The sequence below is a fragment of the Ursus maritimus genome, unplaced genomic scaffold (genome assembly GCF_017311325.1).
Source record: "Ursus maritimus isolate PB19 unplaced genomic scaffold, ASM1731132v1 scaffold_35, whole genome shotgun sequence".
NCBI classification, from domain to species: domain Eukaryota; kingdom Metazoa; phylum Chordata; class Mammalia; order Carnivora; family Ursidae; genus Ursus; species Ursus maritimus.
This window is the reverse complement of record NW_024426119.1, coordinates 15,076,155-15,090,928: the sequence shown is the minus strand read 5'-3', so window position 1 is coordinate 15,090,928 and position 14,774 is coordinate 15,076,155. Positions and strand designations below refer to the sequence as shown.

At 41.8% G+C, this 14,774-nt stretch overlaps 1 protein-coding gene across 3 annotated transcripts in view; it reads left to right on the top strand.

Moving 5' to 3' along the window:
* Nucleotides 1–13,929, top strand: part of FAM81A (family with sequence similarity 81 member A) — a 61,826-nt gene extending 47,897 nt beyond the window's left edge. For all 3 annotated transcript variants that reach the window (XM_008706039.2, XM_008706036.2, XM_008706037.1), the window contains one exon: nt 10,071–13,929. In XM_008706039.2, coding sequence (XP_008704261.1) covers nt 10,071–10,195 — 125 coding nt within the window. In that variant the 3' untranslated portion in view covers nt 10,196–13,929. The remainder of the gene's footprint in view (nt 1–10,070) is intronic.
* Nucleotides 13,930–14,774: the final 845 nt, after the last annotated feature.

Genomic DNA, 14,774 nt, shown 5'->3' with positions numbered 1-14,774 from the left:
GTGTGTGTGTGTGTGTGTGTGTGTGTGTGTGTGTGTGTGTGTACACACCACATCTTCTTTATCCATTCATCTGTCGATGGACATCTGAGCTCTTTCCATAATTTGGCTATTGTGGACATCGCTGCTATAAACATTGTGGTGCAGGTGCCCCTTCAGATCACTACATTTGTATCTTTGGGGTAAATACCCAGCAGTGCAATTGCTGGGTTGTAGGGTAGCTCTGTTTTCAACTTTTTCAGAAACCTCCATACTGTTTTCCAGAGTGGCTGTACCAGCTTGCAATCCCACCAACAGTGTAAGGGTTCCCCTTTTCCACATCCTTGCCAACATCTGTCGTTTCCTGACGTCTTAATTTTAAACATTCTGACTGGTGTGAGGTGGTATCTCATTGTGGTTTTGATTTGTACTTCTCTGATGCCAAATGATGTTGAGCATTTTTTCATGTGTCTGTTGGCCATTTGTATGTCTTCTTTGAGAAATGTCTGTTCATGTCTTCTGCCCATTTCTTGATTGGATTATTTGTTCTTTGGGTGTTGAGTTCTTTATAGATTTTGGATACTAGCCCTTTATCTGATAAGACATTTGCAAATATCATCTCCCATCCTGTTGGTTGTCTTTTGGTTTTGTCGACTTTCCTTTGCTGTGCAAAAGCTTTTTATCTTGATGAAGTCCCAATAGTTCATTTTGCTTTTGTTTCCCTTGCCTTTGGAGACGTGTCTAGCAAGAAGTTGCTGCAACCAAGGTCACAAAGGTTGCTGCCTGTGTTCTCCTCTAAGATTTTTATGGATTCCTGTCACATGTTTAGGTGTTTAATCCGTTTTGAGTCTATTTTTGTGTATGGTGTAAGAAAACGGTCCAGTTTCATTCTTCTGCATGTGGCTGTCCAACTTTCCCAACACCATTTGTTGAAGAGACTGTCTTTTTTCCATTGGGTATTCTTTCCTGCTTTGTTGAAGATTAGTTGACCATAGAGTTGAGGGTCCATTTCTGGGTTCTCTATTCTGTTCTACTGATCTGTGTGTCTTTTTTTGTGCCAGTACCATACTGTCTTGATGATTATAGCTTTATAGTAGAGCTTGAAGTCTGGAATTGTGATGCCACCAGTTTTTTGGTTTTTTTTCCCCCAACATTCCTTTGGCTATTTGGGATCTTTTCTGGTTCCATATGAATTTTAGGAATATTTGTTCCAGCTCTGTGAAAAAATTTGATGATATTTTTATAGGGATTGCAGTGAATGTATAGTTTGCTCTAGGTAACATAGACATTTTAACAATATTTGTTCTTCCAATCTATGAGCATGGAACGTTTTCCCATTTCTTTGTGGTCTTCCTCAGTTTCTTTCGTGAGTGTTCTATAGTTTTCTGAGTACAGATCCTTTGTGTCTTTGATTAGTTTTATTCCTAGGTATCTTAGGGGTTTTGGTGCAATTGTAAATGGGATCAACTCCTTCATTTCTCTTTCTTCTGTCTCATTGTTAGTGCATAGAAATGCAACTGATTTCTGTGCACTGATTTTATATCCTGCCACTTTGCTGAATTGCTGTATGAATTCTAGCAATTTTGGGATGGAGTCTTTTGAGTTTTTCACATAGAGTATCACGTCATCTGCAAAGAGTGAGTTTTACTTCTTCTTTGCCAATTCAGATGCCTTTTATTTCTTTCTGTTGTCTGATTGCTGAGGCTAGGATTTCTAGTACTATGTTGAACAACAGTGGTGAGAGTGGACATCCCTGCCATGTTCCTGACCTTAGGGGGAAAGCTCTCAGTTTTTCCCCATTGAGAATGATCACTGTGGGCTTTTTGGATATGGCTTTTATGATATTGAGGTATGTACCCCTCTATCCCTACACTGTGAAGAGTTTTAATCAAGAAAGGATGCTGTACTTTGTCAAATGTTTTTCTGCATCTTTTGAGAGGATCATATGGTTCTTGTCCTTTCTTTTATTTATGTAGTGTACCACACTGATTGATTTGCCGATGTTGAACCACCCTTGCAGCTCAGGAATAAATCCCACTTGGTTGTGGTGAATAATGTTTTTAATGCACCGTTGGATCCTATTGGCTAGTATCTTGGTGAGAATTTTTACAACCATGTTCATCAGGGATAATGGTCTGTAATTCTCCTTTTTGGTGGGGTCTTTGTCTGGTTTGGGACCAAGGTAATAATGCTGGCCTTATAGAAAGAGTTTGGAAGTTTCCCTTCCATTTCTATTTTTTGAAACAGCTTCAGAAGAATAGGTATTAATTCTTCTTTAAATGTTTAGTAGAATTCCCCTGGGAAGCCATCTGGCCCTGGATTCTTATTTGTTGGGAGAGTTTTGATTACTGCTTCCATTTCCTTGCTGGTTATGGGTCTGTTCAGGTTTTCTGTTTCTTCCTGTTTCAGTTTTGGTAGTTTATATCTCTCTAGGGCTACATCCATTTCTTCCAGATTGTCTAATTTGTTAGCATATAGTTGCTCATAATCTGTTCTTATAATTGTATTTCTTCAGTGTTGGTCATGATCTCTTCTCTTTCAGTTATGATTTTATATATTTGGGTCCTTTCTCTTTTCTTTTTGTTAAGTCTGGCCAGGGGTTTATTGATCTTATTCTATCAAGGAACCAACTCCTAGTTTCATTGATCTGTTCTACTCTCTTTTGGTTTCTATTTCATTGATTTCTGCTCTAATCCTTATTAATTATTTTCTCCTCCTGAGTTTAGGCTTTATTTACTGTTCTTTCTCCAGCTCCTTTAGGTATAAGGTTAGATTGTGTATTTGAGACCTTTTTTGTTCCTTAAGAAAGGCTTGTAGTGCTATATACTTCCCTCTTAGGGCCACCTTTGCTGCATCCCAAAGGTTTTGAACAGTTGTGTTTTCATTTTCATTTGTTTCCATGATTTTTAAAAATTCTTCTTTAGTTTTGTGGTTGACCCATTCATTCTTTAGTAGGATGCTCTTTAGCTTCCATGTATTTGAGTTCTTTCCAAATTTCCTCTTGTGATTGAGTTCCAATTTCAAAGCATTGTGGTCCAAAAATATGCAGGGAATGATCCCAATCTTTTGGTGCTGGTTGGGACCTGATTTGTGACCCAGTATGTGATCTATTCTGGATAATGTTCCATGTATACTCGAGAAGAATGTGTATTCTGTTGCTTTAGGGTGGAATGTTCTGAATATATCTGTGAAGTCCATCTGGTCCAGTGTGTCATTCAAAGCCCTTGTTTCCTTTTGATCTTCTGCTTAAGTGATCTGTCCATTGCTGTGAGTGGGGTGTTAAAGTCCCCTGCTATTATTGTATTATTATCAATGTGTTTCTTTAATTTGGTATTAATTGGTTTATATAATTGGCTGCTCCCATGTTAGGGGCATAAATATTTACAACTGTTAGATCTTCTTGTTGGATAGACCCTTTAATTATGACATAGTGTCCTTCCTCATCTCTTATTACAAACAGGCTTTGGTTTAAAATCTAATTTGTCTGGGGGTGCCTGGGTGGCTCAGTTGTTAAGCATCTGCCTTTGGCTCAGGGCATGATCCCAGAGTCCTGGGATCGAGCCCCACATCAGGCTCCTCAGCTGGGAGCCTGCTTCTTCCTCTCCCACTCCCCCTGCTTGTGTTCCCTCTCTTGCTGGCTATCTCTCTCTGTGTCAAATAAATAAATAAGATCTTTAAAAAAAAATAAAATCTAATTTGTCTGATATAAGGATTGCCATCCCAGCTTTCTTTTGATGCCCAATAACTTGATCAATGGTTTTCCACCCCCACTTTCAATCTGGAGGTGTCTTGGGTCTAAAATGAGTCTCTTGAAGACAGCATATGGATGGGTCTTACTTTTTTATCCAATATGATACCCTCTGTCTTTTGATTGGGGCATTTAGCCCATTTACATTCAGAGTAGCTACTGAAAGATATGAATTCAGTGCCATTGTATTACCTGTAAAGTCACTGTACCTGTATATTGTCTCTGCTCCTTTCTGTTCTATGTTACTTTTGTGCTCTCTCTTTGCTTTAAGGATCCCTTTTAATATTACTTGCAGGGCTGGTTTAATGATCACAAATTCTTTTAGTTTCTCTTTGTCCTGGAAGCTTTTTATCTTTCCTATTTTGAATGACAGCTTAGCTGGATAAAGTATTCTTGGCTGCATATTTTTCTCATTTAGCACCCTGAATGTATCATGCCAGTCCTTTATGGCCTGCCAGGTCTCTGTGGATGGGTCTGTTGCCAGCCTTATGTGTCTACCCTTTCAGGTTATGGACCTCTTTTCCCAAGCTTCTTTCAGGATTTTCTCTTTGTCTCTGAGATTTGCAAATTTTACTATTGTATGTCGGGGTATTGGCCTATTTTTATTGATTTTGAGGGGGGTTCTCTATGCCTTCTGGACTTGAATGCCTGTTTCCTTCCCCAGATTAGGGAAGTTCTCAACACTAAACTCCTCTTCTGTTATTCCAATTATTCAAGTATTGTTTCGCTTATGGTATCATTATCTCTCATATTATCTGCTTGTGATCCAGGAGTTGTTTATCTCTCTTTTTCTCAGCTCCTTTTTCTCCATCATTTTGTCTTCTAGATCACTAATTCTCTCTTCTGCCTCATTTATCCTGGCAGTTAGAACCTCCATTTTTTATTGTATCTTATTAATAGCTTTTTTGATTTCAACTTGATTAGATTTTAGTTCTTTCTTTCCCCAGAAAGGGATTTTGTAGTGTCTCCTGGGCTTTTTTCCAGCCCAGCCAGTATGTTTATAATTGTTATTCTGAATTCTAGTTCAGACATGTTACCTATGTCCATACTGATTAGGTCCTTGGCAGTCAGTACTGCCTCTTGTTCTCTTTTTTGAGGTGAGTTTTCCATCTTGTCATTCTGTCCAGAGAAGAACAGATGAATGAGAGGACAAATTACTAAAATGGCAAAAACAACCCCAGAGAAATATACACTAAACAAATCAGAAGTGACTGGAAACCAAAAAGAAAAAAAAATTTTTTTTTTAAAAAAAGACAGAGAATATAATCAGACAGGTAAAAGAACAGAGTAATACACTGGATCCTGTGTATATTTTGATCTCTCTATTAGAAAGCTAGATCCCAAAATTGTAAAGAAAAAAAAAATATATGTACAAAAATAAAATTCAATACAATGACAGGATAGAATGTAACTGTAAAAATGAAAATTAGGGAAGCCTGGGTGGCTCAGTCGGTTAAGCACCTGCCTTCGGCTCAGGTCATGATCCCAGGGTCCTGGGATCAAGTCCCACATCAGGCTCCTTGCTCAGTGGGGAGCCTGCTCTCCCTGTCCCCTTGCTTGTGTTCTCTCTCTCACTCAAAATAAATAAAATATTTATCAAAAAAATGAAAATTAAAAGACAAAAAAAAAAAAGAATATAAACAGACAGGTGAACAGAACAGAGCCCTATACTATATTCTGAGTATATTTTGGTCGGTTTATTAGAAGAAATTACATCCCAAACTTGTAAAAAAAGAACTTATATACATACACTAATAAGATTAAATACATTGAAAGGATAGACTGTAACTGTAAAGATGAAAATTCAAACAGACTTTAACAAAAAAAAAAAAAAAGAAGAGGAAGAAGAAAGAGAGAAAGAGAGAGAATATGATCAGATAGGTGAAGAAAACAGAGCCATACACTAGATTCTGGGTGTATTTTGGTCTGTTTGTTAGAAGAAACTGCATCCCAAAATTGTCAAGAAAGAAAAACTTATATATATACAAAAATCAAATTAAGCACAATGAAAGGATAAAAATGTAACTGTAAAAATGAAAATTAAAAAAGATTTAAAAAACAGAGTTGATAAAATAAGAAATTGGTTGAGACTCCTGGGTGGCTCAGTCGGTTAAGCGTCTGCCTTTGGCTCAGGTCATGAGCCCAGGGTCCTGGGATCAAGTCCTGCATCAGGCTCCTTGTTTAGCGGGGAGCCTGCTTCTCCCTCTGCCTGCCACTCCTCCTGTTTGTGCTTGCTTTCTCTCTCTGACAAATAAATAAATGAAATCTTAAAAAAGAAATTGGTTGAAAAAGGAAAGAAAAAAATTAAAATTGAAAGACTAAAGTATTCGTGGAAAAAAACCCCACAATTCTATATGCTATATTCCCCTAGCACTGGAGTTTTGCAGTTCTCTGTGATTAGTAAACTTGGTCTTAGTCGGAAGTTCTTGCTCATCTTCTGGGGGAGGGGCCTGTTGCACCGATTCTCAGGTGTCTTTGCCCTGGGTGGAATTGCATCACCCTTGCCAGGGGGCCAGGCTAATTAAGCTGCTTCTGATTGCTCTATGTGGCTTTTGTTCCTTAAAGACTTTCTGCACGGCTTTAGAAGATGAGAATGAAAATGGCAGTCTCCCAATCTCCAGCCCAGAGCTAAGAGCTCGAGGCCCCACTTCTCAGTGTGCCCTCAGGGAAGAGCAGCCAGTCACTCCTGTCCCCTGGTCTCCAGCCGCACTCCTTGCTCACCCAGCCTGTGACCGAACATTTCTGTCTCAGGCACCCGACCCTGTTTCCAGTCTCCGAGCCCGGCAGACTCCTGCGGTGCACACCCACGCCGCTTCTCCCAGCGAAGGAAGAGGGGTCTCACTTCTGTTTGCCACTTCCTGGGCCCCTGCTGGGAGAGCAGTTTCCCAACTGTGCCACGGTTTGTGGTGCATAGCAACACCCAGCTGAGAGCCCACTCCTGGGTTCTCTGATTGCAGCCAGCTTCCCCGCTCGGATGCCCGGGAACTCTGCCACTCAGGCACCCCTGGGCTTCCTGTGACCCCAGGGATCCTGAGACCACATTGTCCCACCTAGGATTCCACCCCACTTCGCTGCCTGAGCACCTTTCAGGCAGGCACGTCCCTCACCAGAGCAGCATTTTAAAAGTTCTGATTTTGTCCTCCGCGGCTATGTCACTTTCCGGTGCCGGCTGATGGAGGCTCCCTCCCCGTTCTATCTTCCCATATATCGCCTCGGACTCACGTCTCCGCACCTCCTACCTTGCAGGAAGTGGTCGCTTTTCTATTTGTAGAGCTGCAGCTATTCTTTTTTAGATCTCCGGTTGAGTTCGCAGGTGTTCAGCGCGATGTGATAGCTATCTTTCGGAATTCCTGGGAGCCTTCGAACTCCGCGCTCTTCCTCCGCCAGCTTGGACTCCTGCTCGGGGTCATTTTCAGAGGGATCTGAAAGCCAATTAACGAGCGCCCCCCTGGCTAACGGTCATCACAGTGAAACGTCCTTAGGTGGTTCTCTAAGTAGCTGTGCTGTGTTGAACTGACGTGTCGTTTCAATTCCAAGTATGTGGCAAGCCACCACGAGGGACAGGCACACAAATGAAAACTGCTCATTTTGCAACCGATGTGCGCTTTCTGTAGTGCCATCTGCGGGTTCGTTTCTGCGCGTAGCCACGATCAGTATGTCTCCGAGATGAACCTCTATCTTTGAGCGGCTTTGGAAGGCTTATTTTATGCTGCGGGCAGCACGCTGCCATGGCAGCGAATGATTTTCGTCCGCGCAGAAGTCAGCAGGGCCCATGAATTCGCATATGTTTAGAAGAAAGTGGTAACGCTGATGTCCAGGTCTGAAGTACTGTTAGACTTACACTGTGAGCTTAGGAATACAGTCCTGGACCCAGTAAGTGGAAGTTACTTGAAGACAGATTTCAACTCCTCACGAGGCAGGTTATCCTCGGGTGACGGGTCCTAAGAAGACACTGGTGGCTTTGTGAGCCTGAGAGCTCTTTGTGACGGAACGTATTCAAGTGGAGGCTGCTTGGTTATGGTCGGCAAAGACAAGACAGGCTTACGGCGTGACGAGGGGCACTGCATTATCTCCTAGCTCCTTCCAGTTCTATGGTTCCATAATTTTCTTCTGCAGAATCACCTTTGGCCACATGGAAATAAAAGTAGTTCGTTATCCCAAGAATAGCTTTGTAGTCACCACCAAAACTTGACTAGTTTATGTAAGTAGAAGTCATGGGGACATCTGGGTGGCTCAGTCGGTTAAACGTCTGCCTTCAGCTCAGGTCATGATCTTGGGGTCCTGGGATGGAGCCCCGCGTTGGGCTCCCTGCTCAGTGGGGAGTCTGCCTCTCCCTCTGCCTGCCCCTCCCCCTGCTTGTGTGCACATGCTCTCTCTCTGGCAGATGAATAAAATCTTAAAAAAATAAGTAGGCGTCACAATTAAATGTATGCATTGAAGAACTTGTGAAGATAAAAACAAATTTCCTTTCTTCGGGGCTATTAGTAGAATATGGTATGTGAATATTTCATCAGAGTTTAACTTTGCATCATTCCCTCGGGGGGTTTGTTCCCTTCTGTTCAACATGCCATTGAAGTGGTTAATATTCAGGGGCGCCTGGGTGGCGCAGTCGTTAAGCGTCTGCCTTTGGCTCAAGGCGTGATCCCAGCGTTCTGGGATCGAGCCCCACATCAGGCTCCTCCGCTGGGAGCCTGCTTCTTCCTCTCCCACTCCCCCTGCTTGTGTTCTCTCTCTCGCTGGCTCTCTCTCTCTCTCTGTGTCAAATAAATAAATAAAATCTTTTTTTAAAAAAGTGGTTAATATTCAGTACCTAATAAGAAGGACATATGAGCTTTTTAAAATTAAAAGATTTACTTTTTCTTATTCCAAAAATAATATATTTCTTAATGGAAAATAAGAAAACACAAAATATTTTCTTAAATCCTCATAACTTCTCTCACCCAGGGGTCATCTTTATATGTATCATTTTATACATATATGTGCTTTTTCGAATCAAAGCTCATATGCCATACATGCTGATTTGTCACCTGCTCTTTTACTTGTTGTCTCTTTCTGTTCAATAAGAACGTTATTTCTAGTAAGTAATATTTATTCTTTATATGACATGAATTGTCAGTAGAGGAAATTTTCTGAGAGAAAATTCTTTTTCCCCCTAAAGATTTATTTATTTATTTTTAGAGCGAGAGGGAGAGCAAGAGTATGAGTGGGAGGGGCAGAGGGGGACAATCTCGACAGACTCTGAGCTGAGCCTACAGGCCCACACAGGGCTTGATCCCATGACCTGAGCTGAAATCCAGACTTGGACACCCAACCAACTGAGCTACCCAGGTGCCCCTGAGAGAAGATTCTATATTTACTAATACAGACGAGACCTTTTACACGTGTATTTTAAAAACGCATAGAAATACAGAATAACATGAAATGCTTTTTTGATGGGGAATTTTTTCTTTTGTTTTGCTTTTTATTTTGAAATTATTTCAGATTTAGAAAAACTGTAAGAATAGTCCAAAAACTCTGTACATCTTTCATAGAGACTAACCAATTGTTAACATTTTGGAAATATGCTTTATCTCGTGTGATGGGAGTATGTGTGTGTGTGTGTGTGTAAATACAATTTTTTTTTCCTAAGTCATTTGGGAGTAAGTTGGAGAAGTCATGATGCTTTTTTAATCCTTTATTATTTCAATCTATAAACCCTAAGGACAGGGACATTCTCTTAAATAACTATAGTCCAGGGAAATAGTGATGAAAAATTTTTCAATATTCAATTTTCCACTTTCACCATTGTTTTCTTTAGAGCAGACCTTCCCGGTCTAGGTTCTATTCCAGAAGCATACAGCATGGTTCGTTATCATGTTTATTTAGTGTCTTTTAGTATGAAGCTGTTCCTCAGTGGTGTTACATCATGATAGAATACAGGCCAGTATTTTGTGGAATGTCAGTTTGGGTCTGTTTGCTTCCTCTTAATTAGGTTCAGGCTGTGCATTTTGGACAGAAATGCCACAGAAGTGGTGTGTCCCTCACTTATCAGGGAACCTTATCAGGAGTATGTGATGATGTTGGTTTCTCCCGGTATTGGTGAAATTAACTTTGATCCCTTGGTTAAAGTGGTATCTGCCATATTTCTCCATTGTAACAGTTCCCTTCCCCCTTTGTAATTAGAAAGTAATCTGTAGGGAGATACTGTAAAACTGTGTAACTATCCTGTTCCCTCTCAAACTTTTACTCCAGTAGTCTTAGCATCTACTGATAATTTTTGCCCAAATCAGCTGTTACTATGTGGCGTAGAATTTGACACAGCATTGTTTTTTAATATTAACTCTTGTGAAATTTACCTCTTTTTAAGGGTTTACAGCCATCTATGAAAGCATAGGATCCCTCAGGCAAGTTCTTGAAGCCAAGATGAAGTTGGACAAGGACCAGCTGCAGAAGCAAATCCAGCAGATGCAGAAGCCGGAGGCTCCCCTGTGAAGGGAGCTGGGACAAGGACCTCAAAAGTGGTTTTGCCAGTGGGGCGAGAGCTGCATACCTCCGTAGCCAGGCTGTCACTGCATTCAGGAGTGTTCTATTCATGGCGTGCATGTGCCAAGCAATGTGTTTTCATGGGTCTAAATGTTTACCTTGGGTCTCGAAAACACTTTCTTTTAAAGTATTAAGTACAATTTTTACCACTTTATTCCATCTCTCTAAATTCAGTGGAATATCCTCCCTGCCCCTAGATTTGGAAAGGCTTTTAACCCCTTCATTTTATGAATGAAAAGACTTAACGACTTTCCTTCAATGCTTGACGCTCTAGCCAAGACTTTACTATTTTGAAAAATGTCATGGTGATTTTTTTTTTTAATTAAGAAACTAATGAATTGTCACAGGAATGTGTTGCTCCTCACCGTAAATTAAGAGAATGTCCTGGTAGATTAGGATCCAACCTTTTAGTCCATATTTGAATTTTATTATTGTTATCTGTGCATTTCTTATATGGTTATCTTCTTGTAACTCTTCTGTCTTTTGTAGGGACAAGGGACTTAACTTTTGGAAAACCACCCCCCAACCACCATTTATGTAATGAAAATAGCTTAAAGATTGATAACTGCCATTTACACTGCAAATTAAAATGGAAACTTAAGGCAATTATCTAGATAGCGCAAGGCACAATATCCGCATCGACCACCTACTTAAACCAGGTTTTAATATTGAAAACTTTTTTCAATTATCCACAGCCTGTATAGTGATAGCCATATCTTTAATAATGGAATGGTGGTTAATAGTCTGTTTATTGCACAATTAATTGTTAATCATAATAGGATGTGAGAATTTTTCAGGCTTTATGATCTCCTCTCTAACTGTTTCCAAAATTGGCACAAAGTGCTAAGGTTTATATACACTTATTGTAACTGTATTCTTGTGCCTTGGTTTTACCACGTCAATGCAATGTATCCTCTAAAAGTTTTAGGACAAAATAGAAGGCATGATAATACATCAGAATTATGATGTAAAAATGGGATCCTATGTAATTTTTAAATGTTCTAAAAATTTTATCACTGTTAAGACATTAATCATTCAGTATTATTAATGAAATAGAAATTCATACTTTTGTATGGACAGAGAATCAAATTGATATTGCATTTATAACGCTGTCAAGAAACTTTCATTTTGAGCAGCTTTGTAGATGATGGGTGTTTTCTTTTCAATCGCCATATTTGATTAGTCATGGAAAATTGGCGCCAGTGAAATTGTTCACCTGTGTTCGTATAAACCCATGGTGAGACACACACTGTTCTAAACTGTGAGGGTGCCCAGGAAAAGGAAAACAGTTCTTTAAAAATTAAAAAAAAAAATGTTTTTTGTTTGCCAAGGACTCAGGAAAATTAAAGCATTTTCTATTTTTAGGATAAATCATAAATGAAATATGTAACTGGCTATTACTGTTTACCCATATGAAATAGGCTGCTGAAGTCCATAGTAGTTTACCCTCAATGGCTGGACAAAAATTCTTTGAAAATTTGGACCTGAGAAATCCTATAAGGAATGTGTCATCCAACACGTCGTTCCTTAATTTTATCACAAATCTTTGCCTCTCTCTATAGGAAGACGATTTCCCCTTAACAATGAAACATCAAAGGTGAACGCTCTTTTGCAATCAGAAAGCGAATTTGTTTTTGTGATCAAGTAAATGCATCCAGTACAGTTTTCCCTGCTGAAGCACAAGCCACAGCACAGAGAGCTTTGCCCCCTGCAGCATCTCTCTCCTCTGTGGTCCCGGGGGGAGGAAGGGTCCACAGGCGCGACTCCTGGGGAGAGGGGGCCCGGGGGCCAGCTGGACTCAGGTTGAGGGCTGCATGAGCAGGTGACGGCTGGCTGTCCACTGAAATTGCCCAGGTGCTTCTGATGCTGCCCACCTTGTGTCCTGAGCTCCCGCAGGGGTTCCCCACCCTGGCAACATGCCGGAATCACCCGGGGAGTTCGAAGAGCTACTGATGCCCGGGCCGCCCCCCTAGGCCAGCGGAGCCAGCACCTCTGGGAGGTGGGACCCAGGCATCTGTAAGTAACCAAGGCCCCCAGGGGATTCCGAGGCTGCCGAGGTTGTAAGCCAATGAGCTACAGCGTACGCTTATGACCAAAGTCTAAACGAGGATCAGCTTCCGTGTTCTTTCCTTTACCAGAAATTTGCAATAAAAGGAATAAAATTTCTAAATAAACGTGGTGTATGAATTTTAAATTTAAAAGTATTTTGGTGAGAGGCAATGTACTGGGAACTGGAAAGTCACGGGGAGCTGCTCCGTCTGGGGGTGTCTGAGGCCGCAGTGCCTTCTCGCCTCTGGGCTAAGGCCAGCTGCCAGTTGCTAGTGTGTGCTGGGCCCCTGTGCTGCAGACTCGGTGCGTGTTCACTCATGGCAGTGTAGCAACAAGTACTGTTCACGTCCCCATTTTACAGATGAGAAAAATGGGTCACCTAAAGGTTGGGCAACTTGCCCCAAATCCTGCAGCTAATACGTGGGATCCGTGATTCATTCACACCAGGCAGCCTACTTCCACAGTCCAGGCACCTAACCAGTATGCCACTATCCTACCTCGAGAGGTAATCCTTGCTTCCCGCCTGACTTGCCAGGCCACCAACTGCAGCCCCATCTCCACAGGACCTTACAGCTCCACCATTGGAGTCACTTTGCTTTTTAGTGTCCCAGTTCCAAACACCTACGAGAGACCCCTCAGCAGCTTCACTTGGGTCAGAGGTCTTCCTCTGGTTTATCAGTGTAGGCACGGGACATGAGGCCAGTTGGTGCCACAGGCCTGAGGGGTCCCAGGCATTGCAAGCCCTGTGCTGGGGCTGTCCTACTCAGGGGACTGCATTTCTATGCACTGGGAGATGAGTTATGTTAGGTGACTGCAGAGCGGAACAGAATGATTCCCTCTAAACCATGGTTATCCCACTTGGCTCTCAGCCTGAAAACACCCACAAACCACTCATGACATCCTGGAAACTCAATGGTAACTAGATGGAGTTCTTCTGTCACTGTCCTCTTCTAGCTGTGTGATCTTGGGCAGTTCTCTTAACCTTTCTGAATCTCAGTTTTCTCATCTGCAGAATGGAAATTATAACTGTTTAAAAGAGGCAGCTAAGCTCTAATTTTCAAAATGCTGAAGTAGTTCATGCAATTTTGGGTACTGAGTGGTCAAATATGGGGAACGGGAGGGGAGATATTGGTGGTGTATCATAGCAAGTAAATGGGAAGTTCATGTTTTGGTTCAAAGCATCCCATTCCCTGCTGGGATCGTTTATGGGAAGTGACTCTGACCTCCAAAGAAAGTGCTATCCCAGCCTGAGACACAGAGGAGCAGTAGAGCCTGGATGAAGAGATAAGTGGGCAGGACCAGAATGGGGACAGTCCCTGAATGTGGGGAAGCTCTGGGCAGATTCTCAGGCTAAACAGGCTCATCCCTGGAGCAGGCATGGCTTCCCTAGGACTAAGTCTGGGATGAGGTGCATCCACTGAGGGGCCTGTGTCGAGAGGGCTGTGATGGGTGGGGTCAAACCCCGAAGGTGGAAGCAATGAATAAGCAAATGTATATCCATATAATGGAGTACTGTGCAGCTGTAACAAGGAAAGGAATTCTGATACATGTTTTAGCATGAATGAATCTTGAGGACATTTTGTTTAGTGAAATAAGCAAGTCACAAAAAGACAAATGTTGTATGATTCCACTTGTATGAGGTACATAGAAGACTCAAACTCATAGAAACAGAGTAGCATGATAGTTGCCAGGGGCTTGGGGGTGGGGCAGGGGATGGGGTGCTAGTATCAAATGGGTACAGAGCTTCAGTCGGAGAAAAGGAAAAAGTTTTGAAGATGGATGGTGGTGATGGTTACAAACGATGTGAATGTACTTACTGCATTTGATGTACTTAACGACACAGAACTACACATTTAAAAGTGGTAAGGGATGCCTGGGTGGTACAGTTGGTTAAGTGTCCTACCCTTGGTTTTGGCTCAGATTGTGATCTCAGGGTTGTGGGATCGAGCCCTGTGTTGGGCTCTGCACTCAGCGGGAAGTCTGCTTAAGACTCTCTCTCCCTCTGCCCCTCCCCTCTGTGTGCTCTCTCTCTCTCTCTCTAAAATATATAAATCTAAAAAAAAATGGTTAAACTAGGGGTGCCTGGGTGGCTCAGTCGATTAAACATCTGACTCTTGGTTTTGGCTCAGGTCGTGATCTCAGGGTCATGGGATTGAGCCCTGTAATGGGCTCGGCACTCAGTGGGGAGTCTGCTTAAGACTCTCTCTCCCTCTCCCTCTCCCCCTTCCCCCACTCTCTCTCTCTCTCTAAAATAAATAAATCTTTAAAAAAGAGATATGTGTACATTTTACTTTGTACCATAATAAAATGTTAATAATATGTTACCATTTTTATTTTTTAAATTTTTTAAAAAAGATTATTTGAGAGAGAGAGAGCAAGAAAGTTGGGGGGGCAGGGGGAGAGGGAGAGAGAGAGAGAGAGCAGCAGACTCCCCACTGAGCATGGAGCCTGACACAGGGCTCAATCCCATGACCCTGAG